Here is a 25758-nt window from a genome sequence, read left to right as displayed (position 1 = left end):
GTGTTTCTTACGCAAGAGCTGTGTTGTAGGGTTTTTTTTGTAAAATAATATTTTAAATTATGTTGAAGCGTAAATATTACAGAATATATTGAGAGAGTGTTGAAGATGGATAATTTTAAAATATATTTATTTTGATAAATAAAAATTATTGTAGAATTAAAAAGTAGATAATCATAGTCATAAAATAAAAAAAATAATAAATCCACCACTTTCATGCCAAGAGAAGAAAAATATGCGATAATATAAAACACTGTTGACCTTTATCATCGATCGGCTGACCTGTGCTATTATCTCACCACTATCAATTACCGCCTCTTTGATAAAACTTAATAATAGACCGAGTAGCGAACGATTTGCCACCCTTATCGATAGAGTGCTATCAGCAAACGCTCCTCCCCGCTAGATTACATTCAGCCATAACCGTGCACCAGCTACCAGCTTCCCGAGCAAAGGTATCTTTCCGCCACCTTACTAGCGGTGTGGTGCGGTCGCACAGACGTGTTTCAAACGTGATCTGCTCCGGTTGTTGTTTGCTAACGTATTCAAAATGAGCCAGCCCGATCACCCTGTCGCTGTGACGCAGTACGGCCCAGTGCGGGGCGTGAGGAAAACGGCCGCTACCGGTGTCGAGTACTTGAACTTCCAGCGGATACCTTACTGTAAACCACCGATCGGTGAGCGACGCTTTAAGGTAGAACAGATAGCAGATATCTACGGGAGGTGGACACCTCTTGAGAAAGTGTATTTAATTGTTTGTTTGATTACATCATCTTCGGAAGGATTTGGAGCTGCCAGAGCCATGGACGGAGCCGCTGGACTGCACCCAGCAGGGCCCCAGTGGATATCAGTTCAACAAGTTGCTGAACAAGATCGTGGGCAGTGAGGATCACCTGTACATGAATGTGTACACGAAAGAGGTAACAAAACGGTCAGAGTTGCCATGACTCCTTCGCAATTGTGTCTAATCATGGTGGAGCGATAGCAAATAGTGTGTTCTCATGCTTGTCTGGCGAAATCTCTTCCAGCCCCGCTCTCTTATCTTACGAGTAGGCTGTGACATTGTTTGTGGTCACAAAGATGTGGTGAATTTAAACACGTTTGTGCACTAGATTACTTACTGTTTTTCTCTTCCGTTTCAGCTCAAACCGGCAAAATTGCGCCCGGTAATGGTTTGGATTCATGGGGGCGCTTTTATGCGCGGCTCAAGCGGAACCGAAATGTACGGACCGGACTATCTCATCCAAAAGGACATTGTGCTGGTTACGTTCAACTATCGCATTGGAGCTTTCGGTACGGCTGGATGTGTGGCATTCCCATGTGATTCTCTTTTCTCACACAGCAAACCGTTTTCCGTTTTTAGGATTTTTGTCCCTCGATTCGAAGGAGCTTGGCATACCCGGAAATGGTGGTTTGAAAGATCAGAATGTGGCACTTCGCTGGGTGCGCGACAACATCGCACAGTTCGGTGGCGATCCCGACAATGTGACGCTGTTCGGTGAGAGTGCCGGTGGTTGCTCGGTCCACTACCATATGGTATCGAGCCAATCGAGACAGTTGTTCCGGCGGGCGATAGTGATGTCGGGCTGTACGTTGAACAACTGGTCAACGGCGCCGAGACGCGGTATGGCGGAAAGGTTGGCCAAAGCGCTCGGTTGGAACGGGAAGGGAGGCGAAGCGGAATTGCTGAAGGTGCTGAGAGCAGCACCGGCCGAGGAGATTATTAAGCATCAGGATCTGCTACTAACTCCGAATGTAAGAATACGAAAAAAATGATGTGGAGTCTAAAGAAAAGAATGTTAATTTCTCATGTATTCTTAGGAGCTGGAAAACCGTATTCTGTTCGCTTTTGGTCCAGTGGTGGAACCGTACGTAACAGAAAGCACTTTCATTCCGAAGGCACCATTAGAAATGTGCCGTGAGGCATGGAGCAACGACATCGACATACTGATCGGGGGAAACGCCGAGGAAGGATTGTTCTGCTTGAGCTCCATCAAGGAAAGCCCCGCCATAATGGATAATCTGAAAAACTTCGAGTATCTCGTACCTACCGAGCTAGAGCTGGTGCGTGGATCGCAAGCATGCCAGCAGTATGGGCTGAAGTTGAAAAAGTTCTACTACGGTGGATCCCAACCATCGTTCGACAATCGGGAAGGCTATTTAACGGTAGCATGAGAGCCACAAATCGGGCTTTTTTGACAAACATTTATGATTCTTTTTCGCTCCCTTCATTTATCTGCAGCTCATGACCGATAAGCTCTTCTGGCACGGGCTGCACCGTACCGTCTGCTCGAGGATCAGCTCCCAAAAGCCGGCCAAAACGTTCGTCTACCGGTTTGCAGTGGATTCGGAGACGTACAATCACTATCGCATCTATTTTTGCGATCGTAACGTGCGCGGTACCGCCCATGCGGATGATCTTTCGTATCTGTTTAAGAACGTGTTCAGCCCGGTGCCGGATGTGGGCACGATGGAGTACAGGACGATGCAAACGCTGGTAAGTAGTATGGTTTGCGTAGTGTTTGCGTAGTATTTGGAAAACACTCTAAAGGAACATTTCGCAATAGGTCGAGTTGTTTACTAACTTTGCGACCGTGGGCAGCCCGAATGTTGGCGGCAGTGTTGGCGATATATGGCAACCGGTCGGTGCAAAGGTGGAGCCGTACAAGTGTTTAAATATTAACAATGGCGGTGTGAGCTTTATCGATTTGCCGGAAATGAGACGCATGCTGCTGTGGGATTCGTTGTACAAACGGGAACAGTTGTATTAAGAGAGGTAAACACTTTATACGGTGCTGGTAGTACAGTTTGATTGCATCTTTAGTAGCTTACTAAATATCGTAGTTATATTTTTTATTAAATTGATAAATCAAATTATTAGATTTTTCATGTACGTCGTTGTTGGTTGCTTTAAAGATAAATTTACAAGAAACTTAAACAATTGTCGACATATAAAACGTAGAAGTGTTTGATTGAACACTAAAATGCTACAAAGGAATTATGCGTTATCGAGTTTATCAAAACGAAACATCGAATTCTTTTTTTTACGTTAATTTAAACTGCTCGATCGTGCTGCCCGCCAGCAGACATATTTGTTCGGGAGTCGCTGGCACCTCTGGAAAAGAGAGAAAGAAAACAACATGAAATCACTCCTCCTAGAGTCACACCTCCAACCAAACACTACTCACCGATCGGATACCACTCATCGGGCAGACCGGCCTGCTTGCGTGCCGAGTTCAGTGCCATGCGCAGAGCAAATAGCAACGACACGGTCATGTTGAGCGCTGGCTCACCGGTCGTTTTCGACCGCAGTACAAAGTTTTTGTTGTGTGTGCGCTGCAAAAACTTGACGCGAAAGTCGACCGGAATATCCTTCGCACCAGGCGGTTTGTAGTTCCAGGAGCGGTTGGTCAGCAGCTGGCCCGACTCCCCGCTGTAGACGAGCTGCTCGGTAAAGTACAGCCCAATGCCCATCACAAACGCACCCTCAATCTGGCCAATGTCGATACCGGGGCTGATGCTCTCCCCTACGTCCTCCAGTATGTCAACACGACGAATCTGCACGCTGCCGGTAAGGATGTCGACCTCCACCTCGGAGCACGTCAGACCCCACACCACGTAGTGCTGCATCTCCGTCACGTTGTACTGATAGAGCGCACACAGATCCACGTGCTGCTGGTGGCAGCGTTGTGTGATCGCTTCCCACGACTCTTCCGGATGCTGCTCGCGCACAGGATCGATGCGCTTGCGCAACATTTCGCACGCCTTCTGTTGCGCAGCGACCACATCAAAGGTGGCTGTTTGAATTTATAATTAAATAATTTATATTTTGTTCTTAGTAGGCTATGATAGCTAGTAATTTAGAGTATAAAAGGAGGAAATAGTTATAATAAATTAGTCTTACACCAGCATTTCAAGAGTGCGTTTCTCTATTTGGTGTTAAGATTCTCCCGGGTGAAACCAGGGCGAATACGATTGCCTTCTCGACGGCGCTTTACGAAATCAGTAGCGGCGCTTCCACGGCATAGACCTCCCAATTTAATTTGGAAAAGAGGTAACTAGCCTGGTAGGCCAATACTGAAATTAGTTTGGTGAAATAGAGTTGGACCGTTGACGCTCCTGAAACCCTTTTGCCCGGGACGTTCTGTTCCGTGGCAGCAGACGGTTATCAAGCGCTCCAGAACGACCGAAACCTTCGCGGTCGGCTTGGCCGTCGGGCCCGGAACATTGGTGGCTCCAGAGAGGAACCTCACGGAGAGTTCCATTACATCAATCTTGCTTGAAGCAAGCGAAGTAATCTCACGAACTCTATTTTACTGTTGAACGATATCGAATAAACCAACAACCCGCATATTTTTTCGAATAACGACGAGAGGAGGAATTTGTTTGCTGTAGAACATGGCGACAAGGAAGAAGTTTTTTGTAGAAAATAAGAATGGCGCATGCAGATTGTGCAATGAACCAGATCTGGCGGATAATATGGTTCAATGCGATGACTGTGACAGGTGGTTCCATTTGAATTGTGCGAAGCTGACTCGCGAACCGGGACCAGATGAACCATGGCTCTGCATCAAGTGTTCCTCGAGAAATGTTCCTGAACCATCATCGAAAACATCCGATACAGCCGAAAAATCGCTGATTCAGGAGCTAATAAATGTACTGAAGGGAATGACTACTAAGACTGAAGAAACAAAAATGACGGACGAGACCACGAACTCTGCGATACGGCGTGATACGCTAGTTCCATTACCCTATTTTGATGGCAAACCTAAGGAATGGCCTTTATTCAAGAAAACATTAGACGAGACAACTAAGGATGCAAAATTTTCGAATTTCGAGAATTTGCGAAGACTTCAACAATACGTGAAAGGAGAAGCAGAGCGAAGCATACGACCGCTGTTAATGGACCCAAAAAAACGTTCCGGCTATCATCGAACGTTTGGATGAGACTTACGGTAGACCAGATCTTGTATACAAGGATTTGCTAAAGGACATTTTGAAAGTCCGAGTTAACAGGCATTCGCAGATTCCGGAACTTTCAGAATCCGTGGAAAATCTGGTAATTAATATGACTAATTTAAACCATGGCGAATATTTGAACGATCCACGATTGGTTAACGAGATCGTTGAAAAACTGCCGATGGTATTCCAGTACCAATGGTCGGAATATAACCAAGAGAACGGCGACCAAATAGTCAATTTGAAAGATCTAAATGAATGGCTGAAACCTATTGCAAAAACCATCAGAAGAGTTGGAATACAAGATTCACGAAACCATCAGCCGGGAGAACAACGTCATGCTGTACCTGCCCGAAACAACCGTCCAGAACCGAGAAATCAGATGATCGAACAACGCAATCCTGTTCAAAGGCAATGGAATCAACCTCATAATAATGAAAACAACGTGTCAAGAAATCCGATATTAAATCACCATCAATTGTGGCCTTGTACACAAAAACTGTATTATCAAGTTGTTCCAGTTATTTTAAGAAATGGATCGGAGAAAATAACGACCTTTGCCTTTTTGGACCCTGGATCATCTTTAACTCTGATGGAAGAAAATATGGCAGAGCAATTGAAATTGAAAGGTGTAAGAGACCCGTTAACAATGAAGTGGACAAATGACATCGAAAATACGGAGTCCAACAGCCAAAGAGTTCGCGTGACAATTTCGGGAAAAAATAATAAAGAATACGAACTGAACGATGTAAGGACGATACGAAATTTGGATTTACCAGTTCAAAGCCTAGATGTGGAACAAATGAAGGCAGAATATCCGTACTTGAGTAATATCGAGATGGACAGCTATCGAAATATTCGCCCTTCTATATTAATAGGTTTGAACCATAGCCATCTAATAGTACCGATAAATCGAAAAATGCGTAAAGCAGATGAGCCAATCGCTATTTACACGAAGCTGGGTTGGATAATTTTCGGTTTGGGCAAAGCAACCTATGACTGCGAATCTAGTCATCTGATGGTTCATAAAGGAGACGAGTGCATGGACGAGATGATGCGAAATTATTTTTCAACGGAAGATTTCGGAGTGAAGGCAACAAAGATGGTGAAATCTAGTGCAGAAGAAAGAGCGAATTCCATCATAGAAAAAACTTTGAAGAGAACGGGAGAGCGGTTTGAAATTGGTCTATTGTGGAAAAGTGACGATCCGAAATTTCCGAACAGCTATAACAACGCTTTAACGCGGTTGAAATGTATGGAGAAGCAATTAATTCGAAATCCTGCGTTGATGGAGTGGGCGAATAAAACGTTTGAGGAGTATGAAGCCAAAGGATATATCAGAAAATTAACGCCGGTTGAAGTTTCGAAGCATACGCCCAGGACATTTTATTTGCCACACTTCATCGTGGTTAATAAAAACAAGCCGGTTCCGAAGCCGCGTTTGGTTTTTGATGCAGCTGCAAAAATCAACAATGTGTCTTTAAACTCTCAGCTATTGGTCGGTCCAGATGAAATGGCTTCATTGTTCGGAGTCTTGATTCGCTTCCGTGAAGGACACATTTGTGTGGTAGGCGATATAAAAGAAATGTTTCATCAAGTGAAAATAAGGCCGGAGGATCAAGACTCACAAAGGATTTTGTGGAGAAAAGGAGATGCGAACAACCAGATTGAAACTTTTGTGATGCAAGTGATGACGTTTGGAGCAACATGTTCACCAGCTTGCGCTCAAGTGGTAAAAAATACAAACGCTAGAGAACACGAGAAAACGCATCCGTTAGCAGTAGAACCAATAATTCGTCAACATTACGTTGATGATTATTTGGACAGCTTCTTTTCGTTGGAAGATGCTGTCAATACTGTTCAACAAGTGATCGAAGTGCATCAGAACGGAGGTTTCCACATAAGGAATTTTATTACAAACAATAAGGATCTAATGAACAGTATTTCAGAAGAGCGTCGACAACAACGTCCTGAACCTTTATCAATGGATGAGAAGCAATCGAACGTGGAGAAAATCCTCGGTGTACAATGGGATACGGTTGCGGACAGTTTCGGCTATAAGGTGAACTTGAAAGGAATATCATCAGACATCGGAAATAATAAGAAGCCTACGAAACGAGAATTGTTAAGTGCGGTCATGAGAACATATGATCCACTTGGGCTGATCAGTTATCTAACAATACATGGACGGATCCTGATGCAAGCTGTACACGTTTCTTCAAACGATTGGGATACTGAAATTTCCAATTCGCTGTACGAGCAATGGAGAGAATGGATAACCATGGTCGAAGGTGCAAAGGATCTACAAATTCCTAGGCCATTACTAATCAATAATCAAGGACCGCTGGAGATACATACATTTGTCGATGCATCAGATCAGGCATTTGCGGCATGTGTATATCTTCGATCCTGCTTCAAAGAACATTACGTGGTACGACTGATCTCTGGAAAAGCTCGTGTGGCACCAATACGAACACTATCGATACCTCGGATGGAGCTGCAAGCGGCTGTGTTGGGTATTCGTCTAACTGAAGCAATAGCAAAGGAATTACGTCTGCAGATTCAGAAAACAACGTACTGGAGTGATTCACAAACGGTTTTGTCGTGGATAAATAATCAACACCGAAAATATCATTCGTTTGTGGCCCATCGAATCAGTGAAATTTTGGAGGTATCAAGTGCCAACCAATGGCGATGGGTTCCATCAAAAGAAAATCCCGCTGATATTGCTACTAAGATAATCAAAGATACGCGACTTTGGTTCAATGGACCCGATTTTCTCGTAGAGAAGGAGCAGTTTTGGCCGAAAAAAGAAAAGATCGTTGAGACGGATGAAGAAAAGAAATTTGTAGCCATGCATCAAATCGTCGATTTGATTCCGGAAAACAACTATTCATCATGGAGTAAATTGTTGAAACATACAACCATTTTGAAGAAATTCGTCGATTTTTTGAAAGATCGGGAGAAATTTTCGAAAAAAATTGATCCTGAGGATGTCGATGTCGCAAGAAGGGCTTTGATACGCAAAGCTCAAATCGAAGGATTTCCGGATGAATATCACGCTCTTTGTAAAGGAAAAGTAGTAGAGAAACATAGTCCAATACATAAGCTAATGCCGTTTTTGGACGAACATAAAATACTACGATCCAGAAGTCGCTTAGAAAACATTGCTGCTATTTCCATGACAACAAGATTACCGATATTATTGCCTCAGAAACCTCGCATAGTAAAGCTGTTAGTACGAAACTTTCATGAGCAATACCTTCATCAAGCAGACAACGTAGTAATAGGAGCTTTGCGGCAGATCTATTGGATAATCAATCTTCGAGTAGTACTAAAAAATGTGAAAGCATGCTGCCAAACGTGTATATTGAAAAATGCTACACCGAAAGAACCGTTGATGGCACCTCTACCGCATTTTCGAGCACATCCATATGTACCACCATTCACTCATACTGGAGTGGACTATTTTGGACCGATAGAAGTTGCAGTGAAGCGATCCGTGGAAAAGCGATGGGGAGCGTTATTTACATGCATGTCAACACGAGCGATTCATCTCGAACTTGCTGAAAAACTCGACACAGATAGTTTTCTGGTATGTTTGAAAAATTTCCAACATCGCAGAGGAAAAGTCCAGCACCTCTACAGCGATAACGGAACAAATTTTGTTGGAGCTGAGAAGGAACTTCAACAATTAGTAAATGAAATTGATCATCGTATGGGACAAGAAGCAGCGTTGAAATTCGACATCAAGTGGACTTTCAATCCACCTGCAGCTCCACACTTTGGCGGATCTTGGGAGCGTTTGATACAAACCGTAAAAAAGGCGTTGCGGCATCTCTTCTATCAATGGAACGAAAGAAAACCTACTCCGGAAACACTACGGGCAACGCTGATACAAATAGAGTCAATGGTAAATTCAAGACCATTGACAGATATACCAGTTAGCTGCGAAGACGACGAAATTTTAACACCTTATCATTTTTTGATCGGAAGAAGCTTCGAGTGTGCACCTCCAGAAATATCTGAGACCAATCCTGTAGATAGGAAACAATGGAAACTTGTTCAGCATCACGCCAAGATCTATTGGGATAGATGGAAAAAAGAATATCTACCAACGCTTATCAAACGAAACAAATGGACGACCCGAATAGAACCGTTGAAGGAAGGGGATATAGTTGTATTAGTGGATGAAAATGGATTGCCAGGAAAATGGATGAAAGGACGAGTAGTGCAAGTAAATCTAGCAAAAGATAATCAAGTACGATCAGTAGAGGTTAAAATAGGAAATATTATTATAAAACGACCGGCGGTAAAGGTAGCAGTAGTAGATGTCGAGCAAAAAGAACATCTTTTGAAGCATTCTAGCCATCATCTTAAACGGAATCTTATTGATGCTACGAGCGAAAATACTTCGAATGCTAAAATACTTCGTCCCTCATAACTCTTGACTGGCTGCGCTTATTTATTGTAAATAGGATTATTTACGGGTCGGAGAATGTTGCGCAGCGACCACATCAAAGGTGGCTGTTTGAATTTATAATTAAATAATTTATATTTTGTTCTTAGTAGGCTATGATAGCTAGTAATTTAGAGTATAAAAGGAGGAAATAGTTATAATAAATTAGTCTTACACCAGCATTTCAAGAGTGCGTTTCTCTATTTGGTGTTAAGATTCTCCCGGGTGAAACCAGGGCGAATACGATTGCCTTCTCGACGGCGCTTTACGAAATCAGTAGCGGCGCTTCCACGGCATAGACCTCCCAATTTAATTTGGAAAAGAGGTAACTAGCCTGGTAGGCCAATACTGAAATTAGTTTGGTGAAATAGAGTTGGACCGTTGACGCTCCTGAAACCCTTTTGCCCGGGACGTTCTGTTCCGTGGCAGCAGACGGTTATCAAGCGCTCCAGAACGACCGAAACCTTCGCGGTCGGCTTGGCCGTCGGGCCCGGAACACCTTCTGCACCGCATAGCAGGCTGCATCGCTCGTCATACTGCCACCGGACACGATCGCATTTGGTGAGGTTATATTTGCCATTGCCTTCACCCGTATCATGTCCGTCGGGATGCCTAGGGCACGGGCAGCAACCTGTGTCACCTTCGTGTTAACGCCCTGACCCATATCGATGCCACCAGTAGTGATGGCAACGCTACCATCCGCATGGTAGATCGACACGAGCGCGTGCAGCGTACCGACAAAGTACTGCGGGTAGCGCATCGGTACGATCGCTAGACCACGCTTAATCCAACGGTTGCTTGCGTTGAATTGGTTAATCTCCTCGCGCCGCGCTTCATACTCCACATCCTGCGCAAACATGGGCAGCAGCTCCCGGATTTTGCTATCCTCGGCAAGATTCTGCATCCGCACGGCCAGCGGATCCAGCCCTAGCCGGTGCGCGATATGCTCCATCATGTTCTCCGCCATGCTGATGCCTTCGTTCGTGCCCGGGCCACGGCAGTAGGTGGTGCTGGCAGACTCCGTCAGCACGCTATGCCCCATCACCTTCCAGCTGCTCGTGTCGTAGCAGTTGCGATAAAACAGAAAGGTAACCTGCTCAACCGGCTCGTTCAAACTGCAGCCAGAATCTTGATAGAAACGGTTCAGCAATCGCTCCACACGGCCACGCTCGTCCACCTCGATCTCGTACCGACTGACGCACGCCGAACGTTTGCCGATCGCCGCCATATTATCCTCCAGCGAGACGATCAACCGTACCGGGCGCTGCGAGTAGTGTGCCGCAATGGCACAGGCACAGGCGACCTGGGACGCGCGCGATATCTTCGCTCCAAAGGCACCGCCCAGCCGGCGTATGCGGAAGTTGAGGCTGTTTTCCGGCACGCGCAGGGCGCGCGCGATCGCAATCTGGCAGATGTCGACCCACTGGGTCGAGCTGTACACGTCCATCCCATCGTCGATCGGTACGCACACGCACTGTTGCGTCTCCATCGACAGATGGTACTGGCTCGGCAGATCGAAACTGCCCTCGAGCCGGATCGGTCCCGCGCCGGTTTCGTACCGTTCGCCCACCTCCAGCTGAGCGCTCGCGTGTATGCGCTCGGTTCGGTTTGCCCGAATCACATCCTTCACCGTGGGCAGAATGGGTTCCCCGTCCGGTGGACCGTACACGATCTCAACCACCTTCGCGGCACGGTACGCTTCGTCGTACGTTTCGGCGAGCACAATTCCTACCGGCTGGCCGTGGTAAAGCACACGATCGCTGCAGAATATCTCCTCCACCTGCTTGTTGCCCAGCTCCGTGGGCATGAAATTGTTGCTGCCGGGTATGTCGCGGGCAGAGTAGAACGCTACCACCCCGGCACGTGTCAGCGCTTCGGACGGATCGATGCTTACGATGCGGGTGCGTGGTTTGGTGGCGAGCACAAACGCCCCGAACAGTTGCCCAGGCAGGTTCGGCAGGTCATCGGTGTAGTCCGCTTCGCCGGCCGTTTGGGACAGTCCCTCCACTTTCGGCATGTGCTTCGTTACGGGCCAATGCTCTTGAATCGTATCGTACGTTTGGCGGCCGCTCGACAGCATCCGCTTGCCGAGCTGCGTACCGCTCGCGTACAGTGGGTTGATCGGTACGCCACGATCTGCTGCGATGCTTAGTACGGCACGGTAGAACAGTGACAGGGCCAGCTGTTTCCGGTACTCGGGGGCAGCATCCGGTGGCACGTAGTTTGGTGCAATGGTTGTGTGGAGCATTTCGAGCGCCTCTTGCAATACCGAGCCGTCGAAGATGTCCTTCCCAACGAGGAAGCTTTCCAGCTGCACGGCATGGGTAAAGCCGGGCGTGATGCCACCGTAACAGATGGAAGCGGTGCGGAGCTTTGAGTCCTGGAACTGCAGTAGAAACACCGCATTGACGTACGCGTGTGCATTCTGCGCCCGTGGCATCACTTTGTAGGTGCGCAGCGAGTACTGCTCGGGGTCGAGCGGGTACAGTAGGATGTTAAGTATGATACGTTTACTCATGTTCATCGACAGATATTCTTCCACCGTGACGATCTTTGTGGAGGTGGTAGAAGTCGCTAAAATTGAGAAGAGGCTTTATCTTAGAGCATCATAATCACATAAGTCCACAAAGAAGCACTTACCGATCGTTAAACGTGCACCAACGCCCTCGAGCAGCAGATACACATCGGACGGGAACTCTCGGTACTGATGCTTTATGCTGAGGTTGCCTGCGATCGTGCCCACATTGCGCACCGGCACGTTAGCGATCAGGTCCAGATGTTTGACCAGCTCGCGACAGTATTCGTACCCTTTGGCAGTTGTCGCCTCCTCTAGAATGATCATCAGCTCGGTTAGCGAAACGTTCGCACCGATCGTCAGTGCATCGTTGAAGTAGTTTACACGCAGATCCGCTACCGAGTTAATGTCGATAAACACCTCCAGATCGTGGGGTCGTCGATAAACGCCTGAAAAAAGGTAGATGTGTGAAGCTCGCATTGATCCTCACTCAAGCCTTTACCTACCTGTGGCAGTGTTTCCCGCAACCAGCATGTACGGACGGGCTTCTATTTTATCAAATATCTTAAAGATGGTCTGCACATTCTCCACCTTGTACCACTCGCGCCCTCCAACGAACTGTAGATGAATATCGTTCGCCTCCTCGCCCTGTGCTGCCAGCGAGCACTTGCCGGTGCAGGGCGCTCCCTCCCGGCTTTTGGGGCAAATTTTAGGCACCTCCTCTATGTCCTGGCACACCTCCAGCAGCTTCGGGTCGGCATCGATCGCAAGCGATTTGAAGGCGTCCAGAATCGACCGATAGCCGGTACAGCGGCAGATATTACCGCCAAAAGAATTCTCCACCTCTTCCATCGTGACCTGTCCGTTCTTCGCTTCCAGCAAGCTGTACATGTTCATGACCATGCCAGGGGAGCAGAACCCGCACTGGGTACCGTTGAAGTGGGCCAGCCGACGCTGGGCAGGATGGTATCCTTCCAGCTTGTTACCGATGCCCTCGATGGTGACGATATCCAACCCGTTGCAGGAAAACAGTGGAAATAGACACTAAAAAGACCAGGGAAGAAGCTCTTAGCAATGGCAGGATAATGATTGGCCACTGTGATATCGTACTGAGTTGACTGCCCGTGATATGACATCCTTCGTGACGGGATGCTGCCCACTAACGTTGACGATACAGGCGCCGCAGCCACCCTCGCGGCACATGAACTTGGTGCCTTTGAGCTGAGCATGGTAGCGTAGATAAGTGCCTAGCGAGGTATCGATCGGGACGGTGCTGCTGTTAGCTATGGTGGAAGGGGTAAAACGAGAAACGCAGAAATATATAATAACACACTGAATTTAGGAACCTGCTGTGGCTGAGAGAGAGAGCTGTGCGGCAGATAGGCTGGTTGATAACAACCGATTTAGCAGAGCTGTTGGGCATGATGGTATATCTATTACGGACACAGACACACCGCGCAGTTCCCTTATTATTAACTCGCCGGCGTATTGAACCCCTCCCGCACAACCACGGATGGCAATTTATCACTGATACGGCCGAGACTCGCCATTCCCTATCGAACCAAAACGATCGTTCGAGGCACCCCGATAAGATTTCCCATTTCGTATACTTGCTTGTGCGCACCTTTGTGCACCTTTCCGTTGATGGTGAACACTATTTGCATGGCTATTTGGGGCTGGCTTTTCGTTGTGGCTCGTGTCAGCCGAAGATTAGCGCAAATGCGGTTCGATGAAAGAATACACACAACACTCTCCCTGCTGCAGCTTTGCGCGATAGAACAGCGATCGAGCGACTAGCGTACGTGCACGCGAGTCGCGAGTTAGCGAGAGACTAAAGTCGCGACTTCTCATCAACGCAGCGCAGTGTCGCGCCGGGGGTTTTTATACACCCCGAGCCCGTACGTACCTTATCACCGTCGGCCGGCCTATTGTGTTTGCGTGACAGCATCGCGGGGCAGGGAGGCGTAGAGGTTTCACGTGTTTGTTGTTGCCGGTGCGTGAGAGAGCGTTTGAGAGCGTAAGCGGGGTTTTGCGTGTGTGTTTAGCGAGTATACCCGTTCGGTACAGGTGACCGTGTGTTGGTACGATCGACGGCATTGTTTCCACGTGAACGGAATTTAAATCATCACCGGTTGGGAGGCGTTTCGATTGCTGTGCTTGGCCCAACCCGGCGTGAATTGAACCGGTTCGAACGGTTTGGAGTTCGAAATTTTGGCACCCTATAATTGGAACGGGCTAAGGTCACACGCCAAGGGCACTAAATTGGCGTAGGTTTTGTGCGGGAATCGTTGATGCGTGGGAAAGAAAATAAATGCGGCTTTCGTTTATTTTTATGTTATTTATTTTTATCGAAACCCCGATGCATGTATCTTATCAATAAATTGAAAGCTTCTTCCTGATATCTTTAACTGAGTGATAAAAATAGATTTTTATTAATCGCTTTTTTATCAACCAACTTATCGTAGAATGTTCTCGTTTGTGAGGATACAACGATAATGGGGAAAGTAAGCATTAAGGGAAACATATCGTCATCATATATGATACGCTATTTGCACCGGAGAAGATGGAGCTACCTGGTGGTCTAATGGTAGCCTCACCGGTTCCTATCATACCGGACGTGTATCGCATCCCATTTTAACCTACTCCCAAGTAGCTAAGGCACGCCATGCCTGTAATAAATGTCGGCGATGTGCCACAATATTGTGGAAGTACTAAAGGAATGTATCATCTTCTTCTCTACTATTATTTGTCTAACGTCCTACGCAATGATGCAGGCCTACACAGACTTTTAAGACCTTATTCAATACCACGCAGCCGGATAAATCAGTCCCTTGATACGACGGGGAGACGGTCCAAATTAGGCCATATGTTGGGCCTGGATATGGTATTAAGCCGCACCAGTTTCACGATTATACTACGCGACCGCCCCCGTATAGTATAAATTTACGCCTTTAAAGGAATGTACATAGTATTAATTTACCAAGATATTATTATTCCATATGATATCTTAAAATGGAATTCGAATGCAATTCTGGCGGTTCGTGAATTCAAATATCGGCTGAGCCTGAGGACCAATATTCACAATGCATTAATGCAGATGTTCGGACTGATTGTTGCACATTGATAATCATTTCGCATTCCTATATGCCGGTAAATTGTAATTTCTTCATCTCTTTTTCTATATTCTTTATAGTTTATTGATTCCATGCTACAATACAGGTGATGCAAACATTGCATTTCAACCAAATAAAACACCAATTAATAAAGCAAATGGTATGGGACCACGCAAAATGCATTAGTTCAGCAGATACTGCTCCGCCGAGTTACCCGCCATCAGATACACCTGATCGGGCGTGGATGGCGCACCGAGCTGAACCCAATCGTTCGGTAGCCCCGCATCGATACGTGCGGCGAGTACTGCATTGCGCAAAGCGCACAGTACGGACACGGTCATATTCATGGCCGGTTCACCGGTTGCCTTCGATCGGAGCACACCGGTCGCGTTGGAGCTCTTCTGCAGGAAGCGCACGCGGAAGTCGACCGGAATGTCCTTCGCGCCCGGCGGCTTGTACGTCCAGGTGCGGTTCGTCAGCAGTGCACCCGTCTGCGGATCGTAGACCAACGCTTCGGTCAAGTAGTAGCCAACGCCCATAATGAACGCACCCTCCACCTGACCGACATCGATACCGGGGCTCAAGCTTTCACCCGTATCCTCCAAAATGTCAACCCGACGAAGCTGTACGTTGCCGGTCAGCACGTCGATCTCCACCTCGCTGCAGGTCAAACCCCAGATGATGTAGGCCTGCAGATCTTCCGCCTTGTACATGTAGGTCGCACACAGGTCCACGTTCTTGAAGTGGCTCGTTTCCACGACCGTTTCCCAGGGTGCGTCCTTCAGCTCCTCCCGGATCGGTTTCATGCGCTCAAGCAGAATCTCGCATGCCTTCTTTACCGCCTGTGGAAGGAGAGTTAGAACGTTAGAATTTGATATGATTAAGCAACCGAACGACAATTCCACTTACGAAGCACACGGTCTCGCTGGTCATGCTTCCACCGGTACAGATAGCGTTCGGTGACGTCATGTTGGCCGACGGTTTGATGCTAATCTTTTCCATCGGAATGCCCAGCACATAGGCCGCGACCTGGGCGACCTTCGTGTTCATGCCCTGGCCCATCTCAATGCCACCGTGCGTGATGGCGACCGTGCCGTCCGTATGGTAGATCGACACCAGCGCATGAATCGAACCGAAATACCCGAGCGGGTAGCGCATCGGCGTGATGGCAATGCCACGCTTTCTCCAGCGGTTCTCACGATTAAACTGGTCGATCTGCTTCTTGCGCAGATCGTACTTGACGTCGGTACGGAACTCCGGCATCAGCTCGTACATTTTCAAATCCTTCGGCATGTTCGCCATGCGTACGTCGAGCGGATCCAGCCCGGTCGCGTGTGCGACGTGCTCCATGATGGTTTCCACCATGGCAATGCCCTCGGTCGTACCTGGTGCACGGCACCAGGTGTTACTAGCAGAATCCGTAACGGCACCCTTGGCGACCGTCTTCCACGCCTTGTTGTCGTAACAGTTTCGGAAAAACTCGGCACAGTGGCCCATCGACTCGTTCAGACAGGATCCAAAGTCATGCACGTACTCGTTGTGCAGCTTGGTAATCCTTCCATCCTTTTGCACGTCCACCTCGTAGTTGGAGACGACACCGTACCGCTTACCGATGGCTTCCATGTTAGCCTCGAGCGTCATCACCAGACGCACCGGCCGGCGGGTTTTGTGGGCAGCGAGGGCCGCCGCACATGCAATCAGGGTGGCCCTTGTACCCTTGCTTCCGTAACCACCGCCCAAGCGACGGACGTACAGGTTGAGGCTGTTCTCCGGCACCTGTAGCATCTTGGAGATGGCAATTTGCGTGAAATCGATCCACTGCGTTGCGGAGTACACGTCCATACCGTCCTCGATCGGGATGCAGACGCAGGTCTGCGTCTCCATCGTGTAATGGTACTGGCCACCAATTTCAAAGGTTCCCTTCACCTTGATCGCACCTTCGGGTGCAGCTTCAAACTCTTCGCCCAGCGTACTGTACGGCATATCGTGCAACCGTTCAGTGGCCTTAGCGCGCAGCACATCCTTTACGGTCGGGTAACGTACAGACGCCGTTGTTCCGTACTGTACCTTCACCAGTTTGGTGGCCCGGTTAGCCAGACTGAACGTTTCAGCGACAATCAGACCAACCGGTTGGCCGTGGTAGATGATTTTCTCGCTGCAGAAAATTTCCTCATCGTGAGGTCCCATGAATCCTTTGAAGTACATGAAATTGTTGGCCCCAGGGATGTCCTTTGCCGAGTAGAAGGCAACAACGCCCGGTAGTTTCTAGAATTAAATCAAAAGCAGAAATTAATAAATAACAAACAATACGTAACTCCTCGTACTTCTTTGCCCAACATACCAGCGCTTCCGAAGCATCAATGTTGACAATCGTCGTTTGTGACTCCGTTCCTAGGACGAAGGCCGCATACAGCTCGTTCGGAAAGACGGGCAAATCGTTGGCGTACTTTGCTTCGCCGGAAGTTTGCAACAGCCCTTCAATTTTCGGGATGTTCTTAGTGAGCGGCCAGTTCTCCTTAATCGTGTCGAACGATTGCGTGCCAGACGAAAGTGGTCGATCGAGAACGGATCCACCGGACTTGTACTCATTTTTAACGGATGCATTCAGCTCCGGAGCAATGTTAAGGGCAAATTTGTAGAACAATGATAGGGCAAGATTTTTACGATACTCAGGAGCAGCATCCGGAAGCACCCAGTCGGGATTCAGCTCAGCGGCCAGAGTCTTGAGAGCACCTTGGATCGTTTCATTGGTAAGAAGGTTCTTGCCCTTGAGGAACTCTTCCGTCTTGAGTGCATGGGTAAACTGAGGATCAATTCCACCGAAGCAAATGTTGCTGGAGATGATCTCAGAACCCTCCAGCTTTAACAGGAAGGCTCCGTTGACGTATGCGTGAGCGTTCTGAGCACGGGGCATGATCTTGAATGTGCGATAAACGTAGACGGATGGGTAGAGCGGAGGAAGGATAACATTGAGGAGCAGCTTTTTGTTCATATTCATGGTGACATACTGGGACGGTCGGACGGTAGATGTCTTGCCTTGGGACTCCACTGAAATAGGGATGAGAATGTTTGATGAAGGAATGTTCCAATTTCCATTATAACAATTGTAAATACTCACAGATGGTCAGTGTCGCGTTGGCAGCCTCCAAGATCAAGTAGAGGTCGGAGGGGAACTCGTTGTGTTGGTTCTTGATGCTGAGGTTACCAGCGATGGTTCCAGTATTACGAACAGGCACGTTGGCAATCAAATCGATGTGACGAACCATGTGCTCGAAGTAGGAAAAGTTATTGTTTTGCTTTGCCGTGTTGGTCAACAAGTCCATCAGCTCAGTCAGCGAAGTTCCAGCTCCAATAGTAAGAGAGCTTCCAACGGAACTGGTCCGCAGCTCTTGGACAGCGTTGATATCGATGAAGACTTGAATTCCGTCGCTTCGACGGTACACACCGTGGGCAGTGTTACCTCCAATGAGCGTGTACGGCTTATCTCCAATGCTTTCGAAGATGGCAAAGATGTCGCTCACGTTGTACACCTTGTGCCACTCCTTTTGCTCCTCGAAGCTCAGATGGAGGCCTTTGTTGGGGTTAGTTTTTCCTGCCGCGGCACACTTGCCAGCACAGGCCGATCCGGTCTTGGGACAGATCTTGGTAAGATCCTCAATATCCTGGCACTTTGCCTTGAGCTTGGGATCAGCATCGACGGCCAGTGCCTTGAAGGCGTCCAGAATCGGTCGGTAGCCGGTACAGCGGCAGATGTTACCACCGAAAGAGTTCTCGATCTCCTCCATGGTGACCTTTCCCTTCTTCGCTTCCAGCAGACTGTACATGTTCATGACCATGCCAGGGGAGCAGTAGCCACACTGGGTACCGTTGAAGTGGGCCAGCAGCTTTTGGGTGGCATGGTAGCCCCGCTGCTTGTCACCAATACCCTCGACGGTGGTAATGTCCATGCCATGGCAGGCGAGAACAGGAAACAAGCACTGTTTTCGCAGAAGTGGAGATAAAATTAGTCACGTGGCCGTTATAGAGGCATGATTGGGAGAGTGTATTACCGAGTTGACAGCATAGGAGAAGACATCTCCGGTGACCGGATGTGCTCCGCTCAGATTGACGACGCAAGCACCGCAGCCTCCCTCAAGGCACATGAACTTGGTGCCACTGAGATGGGCATGGTTGCGGATGAAAGTGTTCAAGGACGTATCAACCGGCACACTCGTCGAGTTGACTGCAATAATGAAATATATATAAAGACACACAAATCACAAGAAAAGCTGATTATGAAATTGCAAAAAACGTCGATATCATCGTGTCTTTTATTTCCTTGATGATAGCGTGATGTCATAATCTTATCGATATGGTCGTTAAGTTTTTTTGTTCTGCCCCGCACCATACGATACTCACTTTGATAAGGTTTCGCATTGATAGAGAAAATCACCTCCATGATGATGGGGACGGTTTTTGGGCACAGAAAGATAATTTGCAGCTAATTTCACAACACTGTGCAAAAATCACTCGAAAACACTTTCGGTAACTGGAGACTGGAAGTGGTTGACAAATGAGCACAACTGCAGAATTCAAGCTGTCACTAAAGTGTTGAATCGTAGTAGCACTAGCGCGCAGCGATTTCAAACAAAAAAAGCACTGTGGAATCCAAGTAGCTCCGCTCACTACGACTGATCGTCAGCGAGTGAGGAGCGTGCGCGAAGATTGCACCGATTTGGTAGTGGCAGAAAATCGCGATAAACACACGCCACGCTTATCGAACGGGCAGGTTCTAGTGCAAAAATGTGCTCTGTCACCTCGGTCAATTGTTTAGTGGCCGGCTAATGGTGGTTGGTGGTGGGTGTGTGTGCGTATGCATCACACCGTCATCCCACCCAACCCACCGGAACGCGACGTTGAGGACAAATCTTGTCCATCTACTACTGGAATCGAATCGCACAGTCGTCGACCACGGTAAGTAATGAAACCTCTGCCTTCGGGGGGACCTATTACGGTGATAATCGGGATCCGTTGTATAATCGTAACTGGGATAGACACACGAATACACTGAGCGGTGTAGTTCATTGAGTATAAATTAATGAAATCGTAGTAAATTACTACGCCGGCACTGTATTGCTATGTTTGCAGTGCCATTGAGGTACAGTGCTTGAAAGGATGATAACGGCAAGACAAAACAGTTTACTTCGAGAGTTCTAATTTGAGCTGCACTTAAGGCGTCGTGTGAGAAAAAGCTTGTAAACAATTTGTTATTGTTCAATTTTCATGAAAAAATTGGTTTAATTTATAATTTTATTTATCATTGAACAGAAAAATGTATTTTATTTAAAATGAAAATCACTCTTTTTTCCATACTTCGAATATTAATCAAAAAGATCAGCTGCAGATCTCTGTTCAAGTGCAAAACCTCAACTCACACCTTACAACAAAACTTAACTAATATGATCTAACACAGTCAAATCAGCGAACAATTCACCGTTCCCTTCATTCGACCCCCTTACATTTTTCGCTGTATCATGGCATAGATTCGTTTGTTCCTTCCGCCACTCACCATTGTACACCTTTCCGTTGATCGTGAAGTTGATCTCCAGCAGCACCATCACCGTTTCTTTTTTTGTTGTATGAAATACTGTCCACTCCACAAACAATTCGCAAACGAATGAATGAAAAGGGGTATAAATATTTAGAAAGAAAAAAAAGTCCAATCGCGCCCCTCTATCCAAATTCGGCCCCACACGTTTTCGGTAGCTCGCCGGCACTACAACTAACGCGCCGCGAGAGAGCACCAAGGCCGTGGAGGCAAATTTTGGCTCGGCCACGCGATTGCGTTGATGGTGGTGAGCAAAATATAGGGGATGAGAGACCATCCCCCCTTTACACACGAAAAAAAGCCAGTCTATACAAAAATCATCCATTTGTTTATTCTATCGCTTTTTCAAACACAGTTTCTCGCGCCTGGTTAAATGTGTTGTGAGCCAATGTCGTACGGCACACGTTGGGTGGGCATGCTGTTGCTCACGCAAGAGAAGTATGCTCCCGCCAAGCGCGCAAAATGCTCTCAGACGCGATACGACATTAGAACCACTACACACGAGCATTGGCGTTGGCGTGCCGGTAAAATAAAATAGCTCGCGTAAAAGGGAATGGAGCAGCCGGGAAGGGTGTGTGCGTCACCGGCACAAATGTTGATTAGATAGGCATGCTGTGAACTTCGCTTGGCTCTATTTTCGGTGTGATGTAATACAGTGATGGACGTATTGTTGGACGCAGGATGTAAAAGTACATAATTTATTATCATTTATGAAAGCGTTTCAACACTCACTATTGAAGGAATTCCTTTTATCCACTTTACTAACGACAAGGTTCAAATGTTTTTCTGTTTCCTCTTTACTTCCAGTGAAATATGACACCTGTTTCCGCTTGCTTTTACCCTAATGAAGCAAATATTGATCGTACGCATTGCCCAAATGGCGTAGAATTCGATCCGGCGTGCAGGGCACCCCAAGCGGAATCCACTCCGAAGGCATGCCCGCATCCGTCCGGGCCGCATTGATAGCATTCCGCAGTGCAAACAGTACAACCACGGCCATATTTACCGCCGGTTCGCCGGTAGCTTTGGAACGCTGTACGCCCGTCGGGTTGATGGTGTTCTGCAGCAGCCGGATCCGCAAATCGACCGGTATGTCTTTCGCTCCCGGTGGACGATAGTTCCAGGACCGGTTGGTAAGCAGCTCGCCCGTTGCTCGATCGTAGATGAGTGCTTCCGTTAGATAAAGACCCACGCCCATCATGAATGCTCCTTCGATTTGGCCGATTTCAATTTCGGGATTAAGCGTTTTGCCGGCATCTTCGAGTATGTCGACGCGCTGGAGCAGCACACAACCGGTAAGTACGTCCAGTTCGATTTCGGCACAGCTTAACGCCCAAACGTTGTACGATGGTAGCTCCACCCCGTTGTACATGGCCGTGGCGCAAAGGTCCACACCTTGTGAGTGACAGAGCTGGGTCAGCTTTTCCCAGGAAACGTCTGGATGCTGCTGTCTGACGGGGGCAATCCGTTCAAGCAGTGTCTCACACGCAATCAGCACTGACTGAAAGAAAGAAATTAAAAAAAGAGCGTCAAGAAAGGACCCATTTTAAGCGAAACATCAACTACGTACATGAGCCACGGCCTCGCTGGTAATGCTGGCCTGTGTGCAAAAGTCGTTCGGTGCTGTAAGATTGGTGGTCGGTTTGATTGCGATCTTCTCGACCGGAATGCCGAGCACCTTGGCCGCAACCTGCGCCGCACGCGTGTTAATGCCCTGACCCATCTCGATGCCACCGTGCGTAATGGCAACCGTGCCGTCGGTGTGATAGATAGAGACGAGCGCGTGCAGTGTTCCAAAGTAACCCACGGGATACTCCATCGGCACGATCGCGATGCCACGCTTACGCCAACGGTTTTCTAAATTAAACTGAGCGATCTCACCGTTCCTCCGATCGTACTCGATGTCCGCGAGGAAGGTTTGCAGCAGTGGTTTCATCGGGGAATCGTTTGGCATGTTTTGAAGCCGCACTGCCAGCGGATCACTCCTGGTGACGAACGCTATGTGCTCGATGATGGATTCGATCATGGCGTACGCTTCCGTTGATCCCGGCGCACGGCACCACGTGTTGCTGGCGGAATCGGTAAGAGCTGTTTTGGACACCACGGACCACACGTCCTTGTTGTAGCAATTTCCGTAATAGCCTTGCATAAAATCGGGTGCCTCATTGCTGTTGCATCCCGCATCGTGCAGGAACTCGTTGTGCAGACGAAGAATTCTTCCCTCGGGAGTTACTTCAGCTGTGTAGTTTGATACGACACCGTATCGCTTCCCAACCACGGCCATGTTTGTTTCGATCGTCATTACCAAACGCACTGGACGCTTCGTTAGATGGCATGCCAGCGCACAGGCACAGGCGACCTGAACAGCACGTGATGCCTTTCCACCGTATCCACCACCAATTCGGCGCACGGATACGTTTAGGCTATTTTCTGGAACGCTTAGCATTTGCGATATAGCAATTTGAGTGAGTGTTATCGCTTGTGTCGCCGTGTGTACTTCCATACCATCTTCCAGCGGCAGACAGACGCATGTTTGCGTTTCCATCGTGTAGTGATACTGGCCACCGGACTCATGCGATCCGGAAACGTGGATCGCGGACTCCGGAACGGTAGCATCGCCGTAAGACTGTCCAGTGAATCCGTAATCGATGTTAACAACGCGATCGTGACGCTTGGCATCAGCGACATCCTTGACCGTTGGAAGGATCGTCTCAGTTACGGTGTCGGTGGAGTAGTGGATACACACTGTTTTCGCTGCTTTCTGGGCGGCTTCGAACGTGTCGGCTAACACCAATCCTACAGGTTGTCCGTGGTAAAGAATCCGACCACTACAGAACACTTCTTCAACATTGGGACTAAACTCTGATTTTACGGGCATGAAATCGTTAACACCAGGGATGTCCTTTGCTGTGTAGAACGCGATCACACCTGGAATTTGCTGTCATAGGGGGTGAAATTAAGGATCCCTTCTCATCGAGCCCTAAGTATACTTACCAAAGCTTCTTCCGCATCAAAGGAAGCTATGTTGGCGTGAACTTTAGTACCAAGCACGAAAGCAGCATACAGTTCCCCGGGCAATGTGGGTAAATCGTTGATATACTTTGCTTCTCCTGAAGTTTGATACAATGCTTCAATTTTTGGGATCTTTTTAATTAGTGACCACTGTTCCTGTTGCTGATTTGTTTCATATTGTTGAGCTCCTGAAGAAATGGCACGGCTCAGCACTGATCCACCGGACTTGTACTCGTTTTTCAGTGGAAAGCGTAATACTGAAGCAACTTGAAGCGTAAACTTGTAGAACAATGATAGGGCAAGATTTTTACGATACTCAGGAGCAGCATCCGGAAGCACCCAGTCGGGATTCAGCTCAGCGGCCAGTGTCTTGAGAGCACCTTGGATCGTTTCGTTGGTAAGAAGGTTCTTACCCTTGAGGAACTCTTCCGTCTTGAGTGCATGGGTAAACTGAGGATCAATTCCACCGAAGCAAATGTTGCTGGAGATGATCTCAGAACCCTCCAGCTTGATCAGGAACGCTCCGTTGACGTATGCGTGAGCGTTCTGAGCACGGGGCATGATCTTGAATGTGCGATAAACGTAGACGGATGGGTAGAGCGGAGGAAGGATCACATTGAGGAGCAGCTTTTTGTTCATATTCATGGTGACGTACTGGGACGGTCGGACGGTAGATGTCTTGCCTTGGGACTCCACTGAAATAGGGATGAGAATGTTTGATGAAGGAATGTTCCAATTTCCATTATAACAATTGTAAATACTCACAGATCGTCAGTGTCGCATTAGCAGCCTCCAAGATCAAGTAGAGGTCGGAGGGGAACTCGTTGTGTTGGTTCTTGATGCTGAGGTTACCAGCGATGGTTCCAGTATTACGAACAGGCACGTTGGCAATCAAATCGATGTGACGAACCATGTGCTCGAAGTAGGAAAAGTTATTGTTTTGCTTTGCCGTGTTGGTCAACAGGTCCATCAGCTCCGTAAGCGAAGTTCCAGCTCCAACAGTAAGAGAGCTTCCAACCGAACTGGTCCGCAGCTCTTGGACAGCGTTGATATCGATGAAGACTTGAATTCCGTCGCTTCGACGGTACACACCGTGGGCAGTGTTACCTCCGATGAGCGTGTACGGCTTATCTCCAATGCTTTCGAAGATGGCAAAGATGTCGCTCACGTTGTACACCTTGTGCCACTCCTTTTGCTCCTCGAAGCTCAGATGGAGGCCTTTGTTGGGGTTAGTTTTTCCTGCCGCGGCACACTTGCCAGCACAGGCCGATCCGGTCTTGGGACAGATCTTGGTAAGATCCTCAATATCCTGGCACTTTGCCTTGAGCTTGGGATCAGCATCGACGGCCAGCGCCTTGAAGGCGTCCAGAATCGGTCGGTAGCCGGTACAGCGGCAGATGTTACCACCGAAAGAGTTCTCGATCTCCTCCATGGTGACCTTTCCCTTCTTCGCTTCCAGCAGACTGTACATGTTCATGACCATGCCAGGAGAGCAGTAGCCACACTGGGTACCGTTGAAGTGGGCCAGCAGCTTTTGGGTGGCATGGTAGCCCCGCTGCTTGTCACCAATACCCTCGACGGTGGTAATGTCCATGCCATGGCAGGCGAGAACAGGAAACAGACACTGTTTTCGCAGAAGTGGAGATAAAATTAGTCACGTGGCCGTTATAGAGGCATGATTGGGAGAGTGTATTACCGAGTTGACAGCATAGGAGAAGACATCTCCGGTGACCGGATGTGCTCCGCTCAGATTGACGACGCAAGCACCACAGCCTCCCTCAAGGCACATGAACTTGGTGCCACTGAGATGGGCATGGTTGCGGATGAAGGTGTTCAACGAAACATTGACGTTGATTTCAGTCGCTTGAACTAGACAATAAATGAATTGCAATACTGTAGAATGCATTGGTTCTTTAACTTACCATTGAATACTTTTCCATTTATTGTAAACACTACGGCCATTTTTGCTACCCGTCTCAATTCGGCCGCTTGCGAACTATAAATAACAAACCACAACAACACACAACTACTCGGAGCGACTTTCACTTTTCGACTGACGGCTGAGAGCAGTTCATCATGGTGCTTAGATTGGCTGAGAGCCGACTGTTACCCGCAA

General features: G+C 48.0%; 3 protein-coding genes across 7 annotated transcripts; 1 reads left to right on the top strand and 2 right to left on the bottom strand.

Moving 5' to 3' along the window:
- Nucleotides 1-107: 107 nt before the first annotated feature.
- Nucleotides 108-21529, top strand: LOC1276888 (esterase B1). Of its 2 annotated transcripts, none has more exons than XM_061649547.1 (7): nt 108-691; nt 780-917; nt 1140-1290; nt 1361-1752; nt 1819-2163; nt 2240-2494; nt 21438-21529. In XM_061649547.1, the coding sequence occupies exons 1-7, from the start codon at nt 548-550 to the stop codon at nt 21438-21440; spliced, it is 1428 nt and encodes a 475-aa protein (XP_061505531.1). In that variant the 5' UTR covers nt 108-547; the 3' UTR covers nt 21441-21529. The 2 variants fall into 2 exon arrangements, with proteins under 2 accessions (XP_061505531.1, XP_316295.5); XM_316295.5 differs by lacking the exon at nt 21438-21529 and adding an exon at nt 2565-3044.
- LOC1276887 (xanthine dehydrogenase/oxidase) lies at nt 2834-21007 on the bottom strand. Of its 4 annotated transcripts, none has more exons than XM_061649537.1 (7): nt 20592-20655; nt 13041-13213; nt 12437-12974; nt 12056-12379; nt 9915-11989; nt 3186-3762; nt 2834-3112 (listed from the first exon to the last, which is right to left on the bottom strand). In XM_061649537.1, exons 1-7 carry the CDS (start codon nt 20638-20640, stop codon nt 3042-3044), a joined length of 3807 nt encoding a protein of 1268 aa, XP_061505521.1. In that variant the 5' UTR covers nt 20641-20655; the 3' UTR covers nt 2834-3041. The 4 variants fall into 4 exon arrangements, with proteins under 4 accessions (XP_061505521.1, XP_061505524.1, XP_061505522.1 ...); XM_061649540.1 differs by lacking the exon at nt 20592-20655 and adding an exon at nt 13555-13831; XM_061649538.1 differs by lacking the exons at nt 2834-3112; nt 3186-3762; nt 9915-11989; ... (1 more) ...; nt 12437-12974; nt 13041-13213 and adding exons at nt 15086-15885; nt 15953-17308; nt 17385-18091; nt 18162-19020; nt 19093-19265 and having other exon boundaries at nt 20592-21007.
- On the bottom strand, nt 21301-25758 carry LOC5667145 (uncharacterized). Its single transcript, XM_001688781.2, has 6 exons — nt 25565-25758; nt 25339-25511; nt 24408-25266; nt 23625-24337; nt 22201-23568; nt 21301-22131 (listed from the first exon to the last, which is right to left on the bottom strand). The coding sequence occupies exons 1-6, from the start codon at nt 25602-25604 to the stop codon at nt 21472-21474; spliced, it is 3813 nt and encodes a 1270-aa protein (XP_001688833.2). The 5' UTR covers nt 25605-25758; the 3' UTR covers nt 21301-21471.

This window comes from Anopheles gambiae, chromosome 2, assembly GCF_943734735.2.
Source record: "Anopheles gambiae chromosome 2, idAnoGambNW_F1_1, whole genome shotgun sequence".
Classification (NCBI taxonomy): domain Eukaryota; kingdom Metazoa; phylum Arthropoda; class Insecta; order Diptera; family Culicidae; genus Anopheles; species Anopheles gambiae.
This window is presented reverse-complemented; position numbering and strand designations above follow the sequence as displayed.